Raw genomic sequence first — 19,478 nt, forward strand, 5'->3', positions numbered from 1 at the left:
CTATGTTTCAAAGTAATGACATGTAATGAAGTGCATCCAGAGCTGAAAGCCTTTCGAGGGCGAGACTAGCATTTCCACAGCACATGGCTTCGCCTTTGCCCCCCCCCCCCCCCCCCCCCCCCCCCCCACACACACACACACACACACAGCACAGCACACTGAGTGTAGGTAAGCGAAGCACGTCTCAACGATCCAGAATGTTAAACCAGAGCTACCCGAAAGAGAAGACAAGCCATACATGTAGCTGACCGAGAACCCAGCCACTTCGTTTGAGAGCGTACGGGCTCGATCGAAATCCAGGTCGGTTGCCGCTGGTGCGAGAAAGGATTGTTAAGCCAGCAGGAGCAAGCGAGTTGCCGAGCTTGCTTGCGTTTTGTCGATTGCATAAGCATCAACGAACACGTCTCAACTCTGATGACTCGTTGTTGCATTGTCACAAACTATGCACCGTTTCGGCCTTTGTTGCTCATCCCCGCGGTAGAATTCATGCTATACTTTATTGGCGACACCTCTGCTTCGCGCACTACCGGTAACGGGCCTCGTTGTGCATGGCGGAATGTATGCATCGCCATTTCGGATTCTGGAGTAGTCGATGTTCACTCGATAACGTCAACCGCTACTGGTCAAGGCTCCGTGAGCGCCTACCAATATGACAGCTATCCTCACTCTTCAATTTCTTTCACCAAGAGCACACAAGAACCAGTCCACCTGCAGCTATGGAGTTGCCGTCTCTCAGCATCGTCAATGACGAAGAACTGATGGAGGAAGCTCTCGCGATCCTCGACAGCGTCGACATCGAGCGTCTTGGAGCTTCCAGCTCCAGAGCCTGCTCTTCACTTCCAGAAGCATCGATTGAACAAGATGCTGCTGCTGACGACTTGCTCAAGACCGCGATTCAAGCCGTCCACGCAGCGTATCCTCAACAGGGGGGACCGCAGAACGACTCGAAGTCCTACGAGTCGAAGTCTCAACGGCACGATGAAGTTGAAAAGACAATAACTCCTGGTGCGCATGACAACAGCCAGCAAGGGACTGATCCCCCAAAGCGTACTCCGTTGCAAATATACACCACTGTTGCCAGCACGGAGAAGAAGACCCCGCGAAGTCGCAGAAGTGGTGGAGGCCGCACTCGTATGCGTGAGCAATTGATCCAACTACGCTCGGTGGTGCAAAAGATGGAGAACCATCTGAACACGCTGCGAAGCCCACGCTCTCCACGATTCAGAGAGTGCATCGAGGACAGGGAGGCTGTGCTAGCGGCAGGTGAGAACGACAGCAGAGGCATGAATGGAGCTGAACCGGCAAGTGAAAGCTCGGGTGATGCCACGGTGTGGCGCAACATCGCAATGCAGCAGTTCCGTGCGCGCCGCCAGGCTGAGCTGCAGAATGCCGAGCTGCGAGAAAGCCTCGAGGCCCAAATGCAACTGTCCAAGCAAGTTGAGAACCTGATTCAAGCTCATCAAACGGATCCTGTAAGTGTGCATTATATGCAACATCACTCGTTTGATTGAGAGTTCATCTGTAAATTGCCTTTTGTGCGTGCTGTACAGAACCTGGCGGTGGAACTACCGTCTAGCTCAAAGACAAGAGAGTGATCTCAACAAAAGCGAGGATCGAAACGCGCAGCAGCTTTTCAAGGTGTTGAAACATTCCGGGAGAGAAGAATGTGACAAATGAAAGTCTGCAATTGTGATAAGTAGGTTAGCTAAGGGTTCCTACCAAAGACTCGTAGTTACGACAATCCCGAAAGAATCGAAATGATGAGACCGACTCCCAAGAATGCAGCAAGTCTAGCAAATTTGTCGGGCAAGTGGTTGAGTCTCTCCAGTCTAAAATCTTCGCTGATGTCCTTGAGCCTGACGATAGTGACCACCAGCAAAAAGTTTCCCAGGTGACCCATCGCAATGCCCAACACGAGCAGCGTACCGTAGAATGACACCATCAGCAGCAAGAACCCCTGAAAGCTCCACTGGAACCCCAGTCTCAGCGCCAACGACGTGTCGGCCCGCTCCATGCGTCGAGCAAAAGGTGCGTCTCGGGCACTCTCCAGGAGCAGGAAAGCCCACGCGAAGAGCATCACCAGGTAGGCGTAGAGCACCACGGCCCACGGTACCTCTCCGACAAGGTAAAGGGAAGTGCTCAGCATTGCCACCGGCCCAAGAGCCCACGCCACAACAACTTCCCGAAGCCCCACGACGGGCAGCGGCTCCTCCCCACGACGACAGTAGACCAAGGCCAACGTGGCCAGCAGAGCCATCCCGCCCGTGACTTCAACACTTTTGTCGCAAACGACATGCGTCACACCCAGCAGCAGCAATTGAACGCCGAAAAACAGGAACGACCAGCGTCGAACTTGCGTCAACGACAGCAAACTACCGATAAAAACACCCAATACAAATCAGTACCGTCAGTTTTAGGGGTAAAGTAGTTTGAGGCAATATGAAATAATTTGAGGTAACATGATTTTTACTTGAGGATGATCTTGCCGTCGGCAGCCCCCGGCGGTTTGGGCTGCAGCGTGCGCTGGAAGTTGCTGTAGACGGCGCTGAGGTTGCCCAGCAGTTGGGTCAGCACAGCGCAGCCCAGAGCAGCCAGCACGTCCAGCTGCAGGGGGGACACGCCGTGCGACTTGTACAACAGGCTCACGGTCACCAGCACGGGGCACGCGGACGCAAACAACGTCCGGGGCCGCAGGGCGCTGCGCACGCTCTTGACGTACTCCATCTTCACCAAGCTTAATAGAGCACTGCGGGCAAAGTATCCCTCATTAATCGGATGTGTCTTACATAAATGTAGCCATTTCGCTGCTCGGGTGAGTACTGCAGCCTGCGAATGCATGACAGCGGACAGCAAAGACCACTGTTGCTGATGATCTTTGGATCAAAACGTATAAACGCACGGGGCTTGCTGACACAGTAGGGTACTGTAGTCCTCTTCCCAGCGAATGTTGAGTCTCCGAGCAAGTGGCGAAGGGTCAAATCCTGGAAGCAGGAAGCCATGTTCACCGTGCTGTGCTGCAACGTGCTGCACGTTGACGGTGACCTATAGCCTACAAGTACTACATGTACATGTATTCAGTACAGGTGTAGATGAAATGTACGGATTCTCGGCCTTGGGATGAGAGAGCATCGATGTCAGACTTGCAGCGGCGAGGGGACGAATGACGCGTACCAGTACATGTAGCAACTTCTCTGCAAGCTGTCTACCGATATGTACGGAGCTTTTTTAGTAAACATCACGCTACATGTATACGTGTTGACTTAGAATAAATAAGAAAAGTTTTCTTGCGCTTAGTTACACCGTGTAACTTACACGCAAAGGCGAAGTTATGCTACGAGAGCTGGGTAAACTTTTATTAATACTGTACCCAGCTATCGTTTGCGACCTCTTGCCGACAGTTTTGGTGTACGAATCGCGTTTAGCAGACGGAGTTTTTCAGCGACATTCACATCGCTTAATCAATCCCAGCTGTTGCCACTCCAAATGAGCTTTGATTTTCAGCGGCGTGTAGGTAGCATACTATCCCTAAGTTGTTAGCACGTACTTGCTCGCGGGCCATAAAAGTCCGTTCGCAAGAGCAAGAGCTGGGGAACCGTCGGTAGCCACTGGCTCACTTCCCAAACCGCCAGGATCAGCTCGCATCGCACTGTTGAACGCAGAGCAGCATGCTGGGGAGCTCAGGAAAACCCGCGACGAATACGCAGGACTTGCAGCGCAAAGACTCGGATACTCAGTTGAGCGTGATCGAAATATCGGATGAAGAGACTGCGCCTTCGACTGACTCAGAGGACCAGACTTTTGTCGAGCAAGCCAACAAAGCGTCAGCTGCTAAGACCCCTGAAACCAATCCAGCACCAACGAACGCCCCGCCGACCAAGGTTTTGTTCCTCGACGGGATTCGCGGCCTTGCGGCGATTTTGGTTGTTGTTCAGCACTCGCACGAAGCCCCCACAAATGGCCTCCACCTCGGATCAGTAGCCGTCGATGCGTTTTTCGTGTTGTCATCGTTCCTACTGACGTGGCTGTTCCTGAAGAAGAGTATGAAGCTGCTGGCGCAACAAGCAAGCTCCCGGTCGTGGATATTCGCGCTGACGGACTACTTCCAGAAGCGATTCTTCCGTGTGTACCCGCTGTTCGCAGTGACGGCGATCGTGCTTTCATGCATGTCGTTTGAAAACCAGCACCGATACTTTCGTTTGAAGAAGCCCGAGGATTTCGAGCTGAGCAAGGTGCTTGCGTTCTACACCGGCTTCCGTCCTCACGTGTTTTGGACATTGCCACTGGAAATCGGATACTACTTTGTGATTCCAGCGTTCGTCTTGGTTGCGCTGAAAATGCGGCGATTTTGGTGGCTTGGAGCAGTGCCTTTGGCCGTGTGGATCATGTATGAAGGCTTTACCGTGTACCGGAACAGCCACATGCCTCTTACACCGCATCTTCACACGTTCATGGCGGGGTCATTGGGAGCTGTCGTTTTTGTCAAGCTGGACTTGTGGTTGAAGAAGACGGAATTCAACTTCCGCTGGTGGCACACGCTTCTTCTTCGTATTGCCGAGGGTTTGGCGATTGCTTTGATGCTGAGCGTATCCTTTCAAGGTTTAGTCTTCGACTGGGTGCACAAAGACCCCGTGCCGGCAGCACCGGGCTTTTCCTTTGTCAGCGTGCAGATGACGATGGTGTTCGTCATTGAAATGATACGTCCGTCCTGCATCTCGACGATGTTCGAATGGAGCGTGCTGCGGTACTGGGGCAAGATCAGCTTCTCAGTCTACCTGCTGCACTCGTTCGTTGTGGACTACCCTCCGATTAGCCATCAGAAGAAGTACTTTAACCGATTGTTCGCTCGGTTCGGTGTGATCCTGTTGCTAGCAACGGTGAGCTACCATCTCATCGAGTATCCCTCGCAGTTGTTGGCGCAACGAGTATCGCGTTTTCTCGCAGCACGCGAAGGGAAACAATCGGGCGGTGGGTTGGTGAAATTTACGAGCATGGAGCGAACCAACAAGAGGATGCATCGAGTGCCTGTTGAGGAAAAGTAATGCTGTGCGTGCATTTATGAGCGTAACATGGGAAACATAACCCAGCACTACGTGTTTTATCACGAAGCATGGATACATAAGTACTGTGTAGATTTCAAATAGACATTTTTTAACGAAATATGAGCTTGTGTGTGTTAAAAAAATTTCCCCGCTGATGCATGAAGCTTTTCAAGCTTTGCCAAGAAAACGCTTGACGATGCCAATCAACGGCGTCCACATCGAGCTCGAAAAGTAGCACATGGAATAGGTCGATGGTCACCGGGTCCGGAAAACCACGAGGCGGAGTTACCCCTGATTGCAATTCAAGCAAAACTCGAGTGCCGAAAGCCACCAACGTAGCCGGAGCGGCCACTGGAGTCGGATCTTGGTCGGGGAGTGCAATGCCCAAACCTTGCACCGTGTGCAGCTTGTGCTCCACGCGTGTCAAATTAAGCCAGACCACCACGTATCGAACGCCCACAAACGTCGTCCAACGATTCGCCTTCCAGTTGAATTGACCGACATCATCCCCCAGCGACGAGAAAGCCCAATTTCGACCTTGAGACTGTGCCATTGCCAATACTCTTGTAGACCTGCAGGCAAAGGGCCTGATAGTAGTCCATAACTCATATCGGCTTCGAGTCTCGGATTTCGGGTGCACACAAATATTCCTGCAAGTGGTCGTCAACGATGTCATTGCGCAAGAAGATTCGATGAACGCCGAGCAACATGAACCATGCTGCGGCGATGGTAACTCCACGATGAAGATCTCGTCGTCGCTCCAAACCATGTGGATTGACCTCAGCTCCTGATCCTCGCTTTCGACAAACGCGTCCCAGTCCTCCTCTGTCGCCTCGCAGACGCGAATGGTAGTGCCTTCTGGTAGCGTCATATCAAATGAAGCGCAGTGTTCGCCCGATTGATACGAGCGACTGCCATTGCTTGTTGCTGATTCACCGTAGCGACAGCTTGAGGCTGTACTCAACGCTGGGCTGTGACGAGACGGATCGAGAAATGAGCACTGTAATCGATTTCAAACTGTTTTGAGCTTTTTCGGAGTTGTATTTCCTCGTTGATGGATGATGCTATTCATTTTGTTTTATTTGATTTGATTTGATTTGATTGCAGTTTTGACGGCTAACTGTTCCCAAAGCCGCGCTGAGCGCGGCCCGCCTACGGGTATACCCGCGACAGCAGCCAAAATGATGCTATTCAGTTTCGTTTGCTCGCTCGATGCCACAACAAGGCCTGCCGCTCCAAGTGCCTAGAACATGGCGACAGTAAGCGGGTCCAGAAAATATTGAGTCCAGGTTACTCTGGACGCTACTGTCCTATCTTCCCTGTCGTCAGATTCCGACGCAAAGCAGCACCATGTCGTGAGATTTTAACCTTTTGTCTCCAGGGGTAGGATAGTGAGTCTCCCGCGCGTACGGCTTTGAAAGTTTGAACGCGACAGAGCTCGAATAGACAAACAAAATAGATGAGGAGAAAGAGGGAAACCTGAAGAGTACTCAGCTTTTTCCTTGGATCGATTCGAGTTACGCATCAGCCCAACATTGCTGTCGGAAGTTGGACAAATATAGGAACCCTGGAGTAGGAGAATGTCGCACCAATGTTACTTGATGACATCCGAAAAACAGCTCCAAACGACAGTTCTTCGAACTGCGAATTAGTTCAGTGCATGAAAATAGCTGTGGGTACTGCTGGATCGGTCTTTATCAGCAATACCTTCGTGACTTTAGTCTTCAAATCTGACGAGACATTCTTCAATGCTGACTGGATTGTTTTCTGGTAGAATCCCATAACCAATGGAGGATTGAATACTTTTCGTCATCTGCGGTCGTCGTTTCACGACGTCAGCCGATTAGCGGGATTAAAGCGTTGCCAAAGCCCATAGAGATGTGCTCGACAAGTATCTTGACCATATCGCCATTGCCCCTCTCCGCCGCGGAGAGGAATATTCGGTCGATGATACTCTGCGAGTACGGAACTCGCGCAAGAGTTTCAAGGAGTTTCCCGGTAGCAAGATAACTGGGACCTTTCTCAGGCCAGCGCTCGAGGGAGAGCGTTGCCATTGCAGGTTGTTCACTCTCTACCACTCTCCACTGTTTGACGTGTATTAGTACTTTACAATGAAGTAGGTGACAAAAAGCAAAAAAAAACTCTCTAGCTTCCTGTAGTTGTGTTGGCGTGTACGCAAAAGTTCTGCGATTCACACCCATTCCATTCTAAACCTTTTCGAGCCTTTCACTACTATCGTATCCAGGTTTAGTTGCACTTTTCGGGACTTGAGGCACTTGGAATTGGGTCCACATAAGGATAACCACCATTGTTAGGCCTGCCATAGTAAATCGGTCCGCCTGCAGGAGTTGGGGTCGCCGCTTGAGGTGTGGGTGTCGGATAAGGATACCCACCATTGTTAGGCCTGCCATAGTAAATCGGTCCGCCTGCAGGAGTTGGGGTCGCCGCTTGAGGTGTGGGTGTCGGATAAGGATAACCACCATTGTTAGGCCTGCCATAGTAAATCGGTCCGCCTGCAGGAGTTGGGGTCGCCGCTTGAGGTGTGGGTGTCGGATAAGGATAACCACCATTGTTAGGCCTGCCATAGTAAATCGGTCCGCCTGCAGGAGTTGGGGTCGCCGCTTGAGGTGTGGGTGTCGGATAAGGATACCCACCATTGTTGGGTCGACCATAGTAGATCGACTCATTCGCGGGATTGACGTCGGAGGCCACTGCGGCGGAAGCCAGGGCCACTGTGATGACCACTAGAGGAGCGATGACCTTCATCTTGGACGACGGAACTTGTTTGCTGGAGTACAAATGGAGGAATGAGGACCAGACGCCATGAGCGTCGCTGTGATATTGACGCCCGCGCTGGATTACGCCAAGCTCAAGTTTCCGGTGGCCATCTGGAACAGGATCATCCGATCCCGACAACAAGCTCTTGTCCGGCCTCAGGACCGGCTTCCAGATTCGCTGAGACGACCTACTGCACATGAAGCTTTGTATGTTACATTAGATTCGCTAGCATCGCAGAAGCTGCCAGTCCGCAGCGACAAGTAGCTCGAGTTTCTAATCTGCTATTCAATTCAGTTCTACTTTTTTTTTTTCCTCCTCTGAAGCACAACTCCTTCGCTCCGACTCCGTCCTGTGAGGATCCAACGTTAAAGTCGCCATTGTCTTTGCACCACATTTCTCAGCCGATTACCCTCGAACTTATGACCAAAAGTGTACTATGTTACACAGTAAACTTTTGGTCATAAGTTCGCGGACTAAGGCTATGTGTGTCTCGCACTTGACTCGGACGAGTAAAAATCACCAAATTTTTGTTTTGAGAAAACTAGAGATGCAACGGAGAAACGGCTAGTACAGTGGAAAGATGATCACTTAGAGAGTTAGAAACAACTCAGAGATACTTGAAATGAGCAAGGATCGCACCAAAAATTGCTAACCAAGTTTTCCTCAAAATACCTCGAAAACGTAGGCTAAGATCGGATTTCGTATCCGCGTAGCGTTTTTGCTATCCATATGTAATTGTATACAAACTTTCATATTAAACTATCGGAGGCCGCGCGTACAGGTAAGATTGTACCCATCCTACCCGTACGCTTTCAGCCTGGAGACAAAATATTAAACCGTTTGATATGCACCTCTGCTAAGTACTACCATGTCCTTGAGCTACAGCATGACAGCCCCATATAGATTCATGACTATCGGGTCCGGGAACGGAAGATTTGATATGGGATCGAGTGGCAGGTTGTCATTCGGCTGTAAGCCCAGCAGTAGTCAAAGTTTTACAAAGTCTCAGGAGCAACTACCGGCTCCGTGTCGAAATTCCGTAAGGCTGCTTGCTGCACAGTATACAATTTGTACTCCGTGCTCACCAATTGATTCAGGACCACTACACAGGCCCCAATAACTCGGGCCCACAGTCCAGCCTTCCAGTCGAGTTCTCCACACCGGGTTCCGCATTCTTGACTGTGCCCTATCTCGACCACCCAATCAAGAACACTCGTCGCTCCGCGTGGTAGAGTTGTCCCCGTTATCTCGAGAGGTCCAAGGTTGGCATCGGCTTCGCACTTGGGCTGGTTGTGTGCCAGCGTCTGCAAACCTTCCGTGCCATAGCTGTACAAATGACTCCAAACAGCAGGATAGCGGTTAAACAATTTTTCAAAAGCACGATCGTAGCCTACATGCTCACTCCATGTAGTAAGAACTCAGCTTCTGGTCGTCGGTTTCCACGAAGCGTTCACTCTGCCACCGACGCTTTACCGACGAGGATGGTCGAGCTTCACGGTAGACGCATTATACCCTCCCGTGAAGATCCCGATTGATACGTGCTACTGCCATATTTCCATGTCTTGGAAGAATAAGTGTGGGGACGATTGCGACGCGGAACTGAAAGATCTGCGAAGCTATACACGTTTATTCACTTCGAAGCTGACATCTAGCCGGTGATGACACGCACACCCAGCGCTGCAACCTGGTGGATGTGCTTGGTACCAGGCTGCCTAATGAACATCATATTCGGCGGGACTCGAAGCTCGTCCGACAGCCAGTGGACGAGAGCAGCGTCGAAGCTCGAGCCGCAAACGTGCACGAAGTCAATCTTCAATTTCGGGTACGTCAGGTCAAACACACGCGTCATTTCGAGCATGTCCTCCACGTTCTCCCGCTCGAGTTGTCGGCGCTGCACATCGGCTTCCGTCACCTCGGCGCTACTGTCTTCATCCAAATTGGCGTCCTCACTCACGTGAACAATATGCAAATTGTGCGTCTGCTCGTTCTTGCGCACATAGAGGATCGCTTTGTTGAGCAGCGGCAAATCGGGAGTCTTGAGGAAAAATACAATTGGCGGCAAATGAATTTCCTGCAGCACCGCCGTGATAGTGCGTCCACCTTTAGCTCCAGTGCGTGATCCGTCCTTCTTTGCTTTACCCTGAGACTTGGCCGCTTCAATATCTTCGACAGCGCCGTCGCGAGCGCCCCGAGAGGGAAAAAGTTGCTGCATTACGTACAGCAGGATGCGCAGGATAAAGACGCGCTCCAGCATAATGAACATCGTGGAGGCGAAGACCACGAAGTATAGAGCGAAATAGGTGAAAATGGCGGGGTCGCCTAGCAGGTTACCCAAAAGCCCAAGCAACACCATAACCAGCCCGAAAACGCAACTCCACCAAGGAGCGTGCACGTCCCGGGGGATGTCTTCCCTCTTCAACTTCAGCAACATGCACCCAAATGCAAAAAGTGCCATAACACCCAAGAACGCGAACGTAAACACCCCAGCGAGCACTGTTGCATCTGCATGGAGTAAAATGACGAGACTCGCTTGCAACGCAAAGAACAGCAAAATGATGTGGTGGTTCGTGCCACGCCACGCATTGGTGTGCGTGAGGAACGCCGGGAGCACTCGATCGTAGGCCAGTCGCCGCACCAGTCCCGTGATGCCCACGTATGAGGTTAACACTCCTCCCGCCAGCACCACAAAGGCATCAACGGAGACCCAACTTTCGAGCCATTTGCCGGCCACCACAAGACCCATTTTCGCCAGCACCACATCCTTGTCACTATAAATCCCGCCAGGTCCTTCCAGCGGCAACACCGCCAGAGCCAGAAACGACAAAAGCAGGTTGTAAAAAGTGGCAAACACCCACATATTCCGCAGTGTTTTCCGGAAAACGCCGGGCGCCTGCTCCTCCACGAACTGGGCCGACGTCTCGAACCCGGTGATGCCCAACATCGCCGACGAGTAGCCGTAGAAAATGCCCGTGAGCAAATTTCCCTTAACCAGCTCTCCGGCAACATTGACACTGGGGAAATCCGTTTTCATGTTGGCCCAAAATGTGTCCGGGTGTTGCACCGCGTAGTAAAGTGAAAACCCGCTCAGTAGCGTCAGCGTGGCCACGTGGGCGATGAAAATGGCCAATGCAACAGTTGCGCTCTCGGCAATTCCGACGATAGAGAGAGCGGCAAACACAAAGAGCAACGAGACAGTGCCGGGCACCACGCTCACGTCCACCTGGGTGCCTAGGTACCGCAGCGCCGACGTGCCGGAAACCACGCCCGTGGCCAGGTAGGAGATGATGCCAAGGGTTGCGGCCACGGCGGCGGTTCTCTTTGACGTGGTGTTGAGCAATACATTGTAGGAGCCCCCGTTCAGGGGGATTGCCGTCACGGCCTCCTCGTAGATGGAGCGGAAGAGATAGAGCACGAAGGCCACGAGCGTCTGCGCCAGGGGCGTGAGCTTGCCGGCCTTGGCGGCCACGATGCCCGACGAGTAGAGCACGCTAGCCAGGATGTCGTTGCCGCAGATGGCGGTGGACGGCCACTCGCCCAGGTGGGGCTTGGGGGCTTCCAGCCGCTCGCGCGTGGCTTGGATTGAGCCTGCGGGCACGGCCAGCCGCCGCGCCTCGCCCTCGGGCGGATACATCCATGCAGGCAGGTTGTGGCGCCCGCGCAGCTTGAAGTCGCGGATGCGCGGAGAGAGCCGCGGAGGGGAACCCGAGGAGGACGTGGGGGGCGCCGCCGGCAGCGAGCTGGCGGCGTCGGGCGCGGGGGAGGACAGCAGCGTCACCTTGAGGTCGTCCATTGCGACGCAGGAGAAGGATCGGAAGATCGGGGTATGAGGAGTCGCAGGATAAGGCGCAGCGTATGCTGCACGATGGGGCGGCTACAGTTCTGCTGCACTGGGGAAGTGTGCCCCGCTCCAATTGAAAGTGCATGATGCAGGTGCTCACATGTGCATGCACAGTATCCATTGAAAACTTGCAGCGATCCCGTCCGAAAGGACCTACACCGCAGTGTCGGCGAGTTTTCTTTTCCGAGGGACAACGAGCATGATGGCGAACGCCAAAGATGCCGTTCCTGGAGCCATTCGTGCTGCGGCAGCTGAAGATATCTGCCAACGTTGCAGCGCGGGCGACAGCTGCTGCGTTACGAGGTAGCCTGTCGGGCGTCTGCCAAGCAGACTGCCTGCTCCTCGACGGCCACATGCCCAAACGTGAACATATCAGATTGCCTTGCGCGCCACGCCCGGCATGCGCGCGTAATACATGCAATAAGCGGCGACCTGCAATAGCGGGCCGCTATTAGCGGCGACCAAAGCGTGTGGTGGTGGGTGAAAGGTATCAACTGGAGCAAAGCAACTTGCCCGGCAAGTTCAGCGTCCACTAAGTCTAAAAAATCCCGTTAGATTTTTGGCGGTCCACGCGCGTGCGTACATATCCAAGCGATATTTTGTTCTTAAGTATAAGTCAGTGAGCTCTATCCACAGCTGCACCATGGAGATCTCTGCGTGCCAAGGCTCGTCTTGGTCGCCGAAATGGTTGCTGACAACATGTAGCAGACATTGGCAGTTAGAGCCCATTGCTGGCTCTTTTCTTGGAATAGCGCGCAGCGGTCAAAAAAATCACTTGCTCTTCGTATGGTGCCTGCGTTACTCACTGAGAGTGCAGGCCACCAAACCCCACGCCTGTCGCGGTAAGACTGCGCTCAGCCATTTCCCAACTCTCCACCGAGTTAGCACTCTCTAAATCACTGGCAAGTGCTAAAGCGACAGGGGCACCATGGCGGACGCGGCGAGCGCGGCGGCGAGCGTGACGGACAAGGCGGCCACCGAGGACCTGACGCCGTCCACGACCATCCAGGATGGCATGCGCGTGTACTTCGTGATCGGCGCCATCGGCTGGATTGCCTTCGAGGTGGGGCGCGTCAAGCTGCAGCGCGCCTTCTACTGCCGCGAGGACAACCCCGAGACCACCAACGCCACAGTGGCGCAGTGCCACAGCGCCAAGGTGTTCGCGTGGCTCAAGCTTCTGTTCTTCACGAGCGACGACGACATCCTCGAGCAGTGCGGGATGGACACGCTCTTCTTTCTGCGCTTTTTGCGCCTGTGCGAGAAGGTCACGGCCGTGGGCATCCTCTGCTCCGCGGCGAACTTCCCCATTTACTACTATGCTAAGCGTGACACGCTGGACCCGCTCTATCGGATGACGCTATCACACCTGGACACGAACGAGATGTGGCGGTTCTGGTTAACCGTGGTCACCATGTACCTGGTGTCTCTAACCGCGTGCTTCCTGCTGTGGAAGGAGTACGAGGAGTACATTCGCCGGCGCCACGAGTTCATGTCGCGGAAGCACACGCAGCAGTACTCGGTGGTGCTCAACGGGTTGCCGCCGAACCTGTGCACCCAGCAGACTCTGCGCAACTATTTAGAGTTGCTTTTCCCGAAATCCGTGTTGCACGTGTATGTTGCACTGGAGTGTCGCGACCTCGAGAAACTTGTTGCCGAACGGGTTAAGGTGCGCAACAAACTGGAGCACGTGCTGGCGCAAAGTGCCAAAACGGGCGAAAGGGTCATGACCCGTGACAAACTGCTCGGCGGTGAGCAGGTGGACGCGGTGGAGTTGTACCAAGAGCAACTGAAGGAGTTAAATACTGCCGTTGAGAAGGAGGTTCGCGCCATTGTGCGTAACCAAGCCGGTGTCGCCCGCCAATTGGTCGAGTCCAGCGGCGACGACGAGACTTTCAACAGAGGTTTGAACCAGAACTTCGACTCGGCCAGGAGCGTCAACTTCGCCTACAAGGAGGAGGAGCTGGACGAAGACGCGCTTGAGTCGAGGTACATCAAGTCTCTAAAGCGACAGGACAAGAAGTCGCTCGGGATCATGCGGCCTGCAGGGTTCGTGACCTTCCGCAGCCTTAAGGCCGCCCAGTCCTGCACCCAGATCCTGCAGAGTGCCGATCCTACCCAGATGAACGTGGAGGCGGCAGCCCACGCAGACGACGTGGTCTGGGAGAATATCGGACTGTCCAAGAACATTAAGGACACGTGGTTCCTGATCTCCATGGCGCTCAGTACCGCCATCATCCTGCTCTGGACAGTGCCCACGGGCCTCGTGGTGTCCTTCGCCAAGGTGTCGACGCTGGAGAAGCAGTGGTCGTGGCTGGCCAAGGTGATCGAGAACCACCCGTGGGTCAAGTCGCTGCTGGAGCAGCTCTCGCCGCTGATGCTGTCCGTTATGACGGCGCTGGCCCCGATCATCTTCGGCATTCTGTCCAAGCGAGAGGGTCACGCGTTTGCGTCTCAAGTGGACGCGTCACTGCTGAACAAGCTGGTGATCTACCAGATTTACGTGACGTTCCTGCTGCCGATCATTGGTGGTACCGTCATTGATGCCGTTATTGGTTCGAGTAGCACGAATCTGACGAATGTGAGCGCCATTCTCAAGCTCGTCAGTGACTCGGTGGCTGTGCAGTCGTCCTTCTTCATCACCTATCTGCTGGTCAAGACTGGACTCAACCTGACGTTGATCTTGCTGCGCGTGACGCCGATTATCAAGGCTGCCATTTACCAAGTGTTTGCGCCCAAGCTCACGCCCCGTGAACGCTCGTCGCCGTGGTTTGGCCTCACGTCGCTGGCGAACCCTGGAGACTTTGGTGCGTCCGACCAGGTGTCTGAGTACTACCTGGTTCTGATGCTCGTGCTGGTGTTCTGCGCCATTGCGCCGATTCTCAACTACTTCGCGATGCTGTACCTGGTGCTCTCGGACTTTGTGTATCGCTGGGCCGTCATGTGCGTGCACGAACCGTCGACACAGACGTCTGGCACGTTCTTTCCGTCGTTGTACCGCTTCATTGTCGGCGCGCTCATGTTCGCGCAGATCATCATGGCGTCGGTGCTGGCGACCAAGCAGGTGGCACTGCCGGCGACGTTTTCGATCATCCTGCCGTTCCTCACGCTCGCGTTCCACCTGTTCGTGAGCTCCCGCTACCCGAAAATCGCGCTGAACCTGCCGCTGGATCAGGCCGTGATGGTCGACTCGCGTCGCTCGCGCCAAATGCAGGACCTGGAGCGCGTGCTCGAGGACATGTACATGCAGCCTGCGATGCTGGAGCGTGGCCCGCTGGAGCCGGACTACCAAGGACTGTCGAGCGACCCGAACCCGGAAAACCAGCTCGCGTCACCTCCGCCTGTCGAGGTTTGTGCATTGCGGGGAGAAGCTCGGGATGAAAGCAACGTCTGACGTGTGTTTGTTGTTGTTGTGTGTTTGCTACCACAGAAGGACTCGTTCCGGTCGCAAGACAAGCAGATCTTTTCACCGGTATAGATTTGTACATTTTTTTTCTACGGCGCTAGTCGCACTGAGCGTTCAGTGCCAACAGTCGACGTTGCGCGATTGTAATACAGCATTTCGATGGCCGAAAGCTTACTTACATTTTTGACTGTCCTGCATGGCTCGTGTATACGACAGAACAACGTTCAAGGAAGCCACCCCGCGTCTTACGAGCGCATGGAGAGCGAGAGGCAAGGCCACCGCCACGACTCCGCGGGCGGCCTGGTATGATTTGGCGTCAGTCTGACTGACCAGCGCTGGTAATAGGATAACGCGTGCCGCTGGCCACCTGCTCGCGAATAAACTTATGTATTGCTGCCAAATTTGCTCTTGTCGTTTGCCAGGTCGGCGCGGCTGATGGATGCTCCGCTGCCTTATGATCAGATTTTTTGGCGCCGGCTTCAACATGACCGGCCCGTTCAAGTGTCTAATATCGTATTCGACACCGAGTTCAGAGCGCGATGGGCCAAGAGACATATCAGCGACTTGAGTTGAAGCTCTCTTCGCATGTAGCCTTCACCCAGAATCAAGGCGGCGAGAGCGCGATAGTCAGTCGGAGAATTCCCACCGCGCTACGATCCAGCAAGACGCTCGCCTTCGCTTGCTGTCGTAGGAATCAAGACAGGCAGCAGCCGGAAGGGGTCGCAAGTGCGTGGCGCGCTCCCTCCAGCTGATCAAGCAAGTGCACCGGGTCTGGCTACCTTACGGCCGTTATCGGTCCGTTACATGACCGAAGCTTCTAAAAATCCGTCACCAGCCAATCAGACCTCGTAAAATCGAAATTTAGAACCTTTTTATAGAGCCCAGTACGACGAATAAGAAAGGGGGTCACTGTCAATGCTGCTGGATGCTCCTACCGCTGCACTTTCCGACTTGAGCTGCACCGCCTGGAGGCTGGACACTTGCGCTGTCGACCAGCTGCACGAGCTCTATTGCCTTCCGTGACAACAGTCACCGCCGCATATTGCACACGCCAGCCTGTCCCGCTCAGGGCAGAGGATCTCGCTCGCGGCAGGTGGCGCTCGTCACTACCGACTTAGCGCTTGCTTGCGTGCACTGGTATCGCCGTTATTGCGGTGAGCAGTCCTCGTCGCCTCCCTCGGTGGACCGACCGCCATGCACTCACCGCTGGCAGTCTCGCAGATCTCGCTGTCGCAGTCCAACAGCTCCTCGGGCTACGCCAGTCGCAGCCAGGCCAGCCGCAGCAATGGCAGCAGGATGTTCGACGTCGAGTCACCTTCCGCGGCGTCCGCGGCCAAGGACTTTTTGTACCAGAGACAGCTCGCACCAAACGCCGTGCCACTACTGGTGAGGCTGCAGCGGCATCGGATACTGTGGACGGCAGTGCTGGGCGTCTCGGCGATTGTGGTGGCGATGGTATTTCTGCAGCGAGGCATCGTTCTCAAGTCTTACACCCTCAGCAGCAACGAAGACGTAGGTGACGATGACATTGACGCTTACAACTTTTACGTCGGGCTGTGTACGTCCGTGCTGGTGAAGCCCTTGCTTGGGTTGGTCGGAGCAGTTGTCCCCGCTATGCTGCTCTGCTTCCTGACCGAGATGACGATGCAGGAGACTTCGTCGCGCCGTACGAGAATTACCTTGGCTTTGCTGGGCAATGTGGTGCTGTGGTTTCTGCTGAATGGATTCATGGCGTTGTATGTGAGCGAGGAATCTGCCCATGTCGATGCTGCTATTGGTGATAACGATTTGGCTCAGTACGAGAGCTCCTCGTTTTCGGATTCAAATGGAACATCGAGCGCGGATACGATTCTTCGGAGTGCCATGCAGATGCCTGATGCGACAGCGGAAAACGCTGTAGGACAATGTAATCGGCCGTCACCTCGAAGGCTGCCTGCGCAACTGGACTACGGGTTTTCGTCTCGTCAGTGGCTCAGTGAAATGCTACCGTTTGCGCCGGAGACCACAACTACTAACACGCTATCGGTTCCGCTACGCGATAGCGTTGATACAACTCAAGCGCTGGCAATGCCAATGGAGTTGAGCGCTGCACGAAATCTCGTAGGCTACGCTCTACGCGCCACAGACGATTTCTATCGTGAACAAGAAGATGCGGCCAACGCCAGCACTTTCGAATTGCTTCATCTTCCAGCGAATTTCGAGTCCGCGTCTTCCGATGACATGAGCATGGTTCAGGCACTTGTACAGGCCACCAATACTACACTGAGCCTCGCAGTCAAAACTCGTGCACATCTGCGAAACTTTAGCATTGCCGAGAGCAGTGTGGAGTTCGTGCAATTTCCGTGGACGACAGACAGCGGTCTGTTGGTTTTCGAGGGTGTGACGCTCGAGATTCCGATGGACGTGGACTTTTTGCGTAGGAATATCACGCTGCTGAACGATACCACGCAGTCCGTGGTCTATGGATCGCAGGTGCTTAACGGGCTGTTTGAGATCAATGCGAAGGAGGAGTGCGGTCGATATGGATGTGTTGTGAGTCCGGTGGGCGCCGCGCTGACTACAGCCCCTGCTGATGAGGGCAGCCAAGTCCGTGCATTGCCAATTTGCTTGGACGTGGATGGTAACGAAGACTACGAAGCGACGATGGACGTGGATGGCAGCGACTGTGAACATCGCTCCAACAACTCTGTGCTTGTCCTCAGTTTTGCGAAGAGAATTGTTGGAGATGCCATCAGCTCGTCGCTGGTGAATAACTCGAACAGTGACGCGCTTGTCGTTATGCTTACAAATGCGCGTAAAATTTATCAGGTGACTGCGGGTCGGTTGTCGTGGGAAACTACAGACCTTGCTTCCAAGTATGAGGCTTCGTGTGAAGCTAGCGATTGCAGTGGCCTTGCGTTTCCACTATCTAACAACAACCAACTGGTTATTGTGGGCGCTGAACATTTGCCAGTGAGCAATTTGACAACTTATTCTCCGTCGCTGCTGCTGTGGACACCTCTCGTGACTTCGAATGTGCAGGAGGTGGATAAGAGCGATATTCTCAAGAGCGATTTTGTATTCCCTAACAATTTTGATGACCGTACTGGGTGGACCCCAGTAGATGGATCTCGATGTGAACGTGAACGTGGAGCTTTCATGGATCGCGTACAGAGATCGCACCTGTATTCGGAGCGATCTCTGCAGCCGGCCTATCAGTCGGCTCTGTTTTGGCTGTTCCAACACGGTGTAGTGAAGCAGAAACTAAGCAAGACAACGCTGGCGTTTGATGCCAGTGTCAAATACGTTGATGTGACGCTCTCCGTCCCTCAACTCTCGGCTACTCTCACTTTTGTAGGCTGTGCCATGCTGCTACTCATGAGCGTGTTGATATTTTTTGGAGGCAAAAGCCGCGAGGCTGAGGTCGAACGGCATTTCAAGCCGCACCACTTGGCCCGTGTTCTCCTTGACGACGAAGCGTTCTCGCACAGACTGCTCAAGTGCGACCTCCTCAACATTGGCAACAAGTATTTGGACAGCTCCGAACTCGTCGATCAGTTCGAGATCAGCGGATTGGCTCTACGGCATCGCAAGCGGCCATCCGACGTGCTGATTGTGCCTAAGGGCCAGCAATCTACGACTGCATCCGCCGCATCAAGCCAGGCGGTGCACATCGTGTAAGTAACCTTATAACATTATAGACTTAATTTACTATCCCTTGAGGGTTAGAACTTTGAGCTGCTAGTTCGTGTTCTCTTCTACCATCGCAGACGTCGTGTTCATCATGAAACATAACGTATATGTAAATGCTTCGTGAGTTGGAAGCTACATCGTAGACGAATAACCTATGCGTACACGATCCTAAACTTTTCGAACGCGTAGAGGTACACGACCATCTCCAGTTTGCTGCCAGTCTCAGGGTCCCCCCAGTCTGGAAAAGGTGGCACGGAGCCGTCAACTTCCATGTGACAGACGTCCTGCTCTTCCAGCAGTGCGATGCTGAGAACCTCTTGGGCGACTTCGTCCAGGTCGAGACCCAACGAGCTGAGTCTCTCGCCGTCTTGGCAGCATTTGGCCGGAAGCAACTCGCCCGAATCCACTTCGCCATTCGTCCAGGCTAGCAAATGTAGTGCTGGTACTTGACTGCTGGTGCTGTACACGTGCTTCTTCGTGAACGCATCGACCAGGTTGACCCCCAATTCCACTTCCATGTCGACGTCTTCTCGTTCCGGTTCCTCGTTGAACACATCGTCCCGCGCAATTGGCTGGCTGGGGGTTTGCATGTTATCTGTTTTGGTCGGACGTGTCAGGAACGTTTTCGTCCGCTTGGTCGAGATGGGAACTGTCGGTGAGCAAAGGCCGCCGAAACCCAATGAACGGGACGAACGGCCGTGCATCCATCGAAAAGCCAAGCGCAGTGAAACACCCACCGCAGAGTGCG

General features: G+C 53.9%; 6 protein-coding genes across 6 annotated transcripts; 3 read left to right on the forward strand and 3 right to left on the reverse strand.

Annotated features, from left to right (window-relative positions):
* Positions 1-716: 716 nt before the first annotated feature.
* IUM83_10805 (uncharacterized protein) lies at positions 717-1,595 on the forward strand (the record flags this gene model as incomplete). Its single annotated transcript, XM_067935324.1, has 2 exons — positions 717-1,472; positions 1,551-1,595. The coding sequence occupies 2 exons, from the start codon at positions 717-719 to the stop codon at positions 1,593-1,595; spliced, it is 801 nt and encodes a 266-aa protein (XP_067780624.1).
* Positions 1,596-1,732: 137 nt separating this feature from the next.
* Positions 1,733-2,724, reverse strand: IUM83_10806 (uncharacterized protein; the record flags this gene model as incomplete). The annotated part of the gene is made up of 2 exons (XM_067935325.1): positions 1,733-2,372; positions 2,471-2,724. 2 exons carry the CDS (start codon positions 2,722-2,724, stop codon positions 1,733-1,735), a joined length of 894 nt encoding a protein of 297 aa, XP_067780623.1.
* A 6,741-nt stretch (positions 2,725-9,465) lies between these two features.
* IUM83_10807 (uncharacterized protein) lies at positions 9,466-11,607 on the reverse strand (the record flags this gene model as incomplete). Its single annotated transcript, XM_067935326.1, has 1 exon — positions 9,466-11,607. The coding sequence occupies one exon, from the start codon at positions 11,605-11,607 to the stop codon at positions 9,466-9,468; it is 2,142 nt and encodes a 713-aa protein (XP_067780639.1).
* Positions 11,608-12,583: 976 nt separating this feature from the next.
* IUM83_10808 (Calcium permeable stress-gated cation channel 1) lies at positions 12,584-15,367 on the forward strand (the record flags this gene model as incomplete). The annotated part of the gene is made up of 3 exons (XM_067935327.1): positions 12,584-15,001; positions 15,083-15,124; positions 15,275-15,367. The coding sequence occupies 3 exons, from the start codon at positions 12,584-12,586 to the stop codon at positions 15,365-15,367; spliced, it is 2,553 nt and encodes an 850-aa protein (XP_067780530.1).
* Positions 15,368-16,252: 885 nt separating this feature from the next.
* On the forward strand, positions 16,253-18,718 carry IUM83_10809 (D-lactate dehydrogenase; the record flags this gene model as incomplete). The annotated part of the gene is made up of 1 exon (XM_067935328.1): positions 16,253-18,718. The coding sequence occupies one exon, from the start codon at positions 16,253-16,255 to the stop codon at positions 18,716-18,718; it is 2,466 nt and encodes an 821-aa protein (XP_067780529.1).
* A 164-nt stretch (positions 18,719-18,882) lies between these two features.
* Positions 18,883-19,320, reverse strand: IUM83_10810 (uncharacterized protein; the record flags this gene model as incomplete). Its single annotated transcript, XM_067935329.1, has 1 exon — positions 18,883-19,320. The coding sequence occupies one exon, from the start codon at positions 19,318-19,320 to the stop codon at positions 18,883-18,885; it is 438 nt and encodes a 145-aa protein (XP_067780658.1).
* Between the last annotated feature and the right edge of the window lie 158 nt (positions 19,321-19,478).

Source organism: Phytophthora cinnamomi (assembly GCF_018691715.1).
Source record: "Phytophthora cinnamomi strain GKB4 chromosome Unknown Contig126, whole genome shotgun sequence".
NCBI classification, from domain to species: Eukaryota; Oomycota; class Peronosporomycetes; order Peronosporales; family Peronosporaceae; genus Phytophthora; species Phytophthora cinnamomi.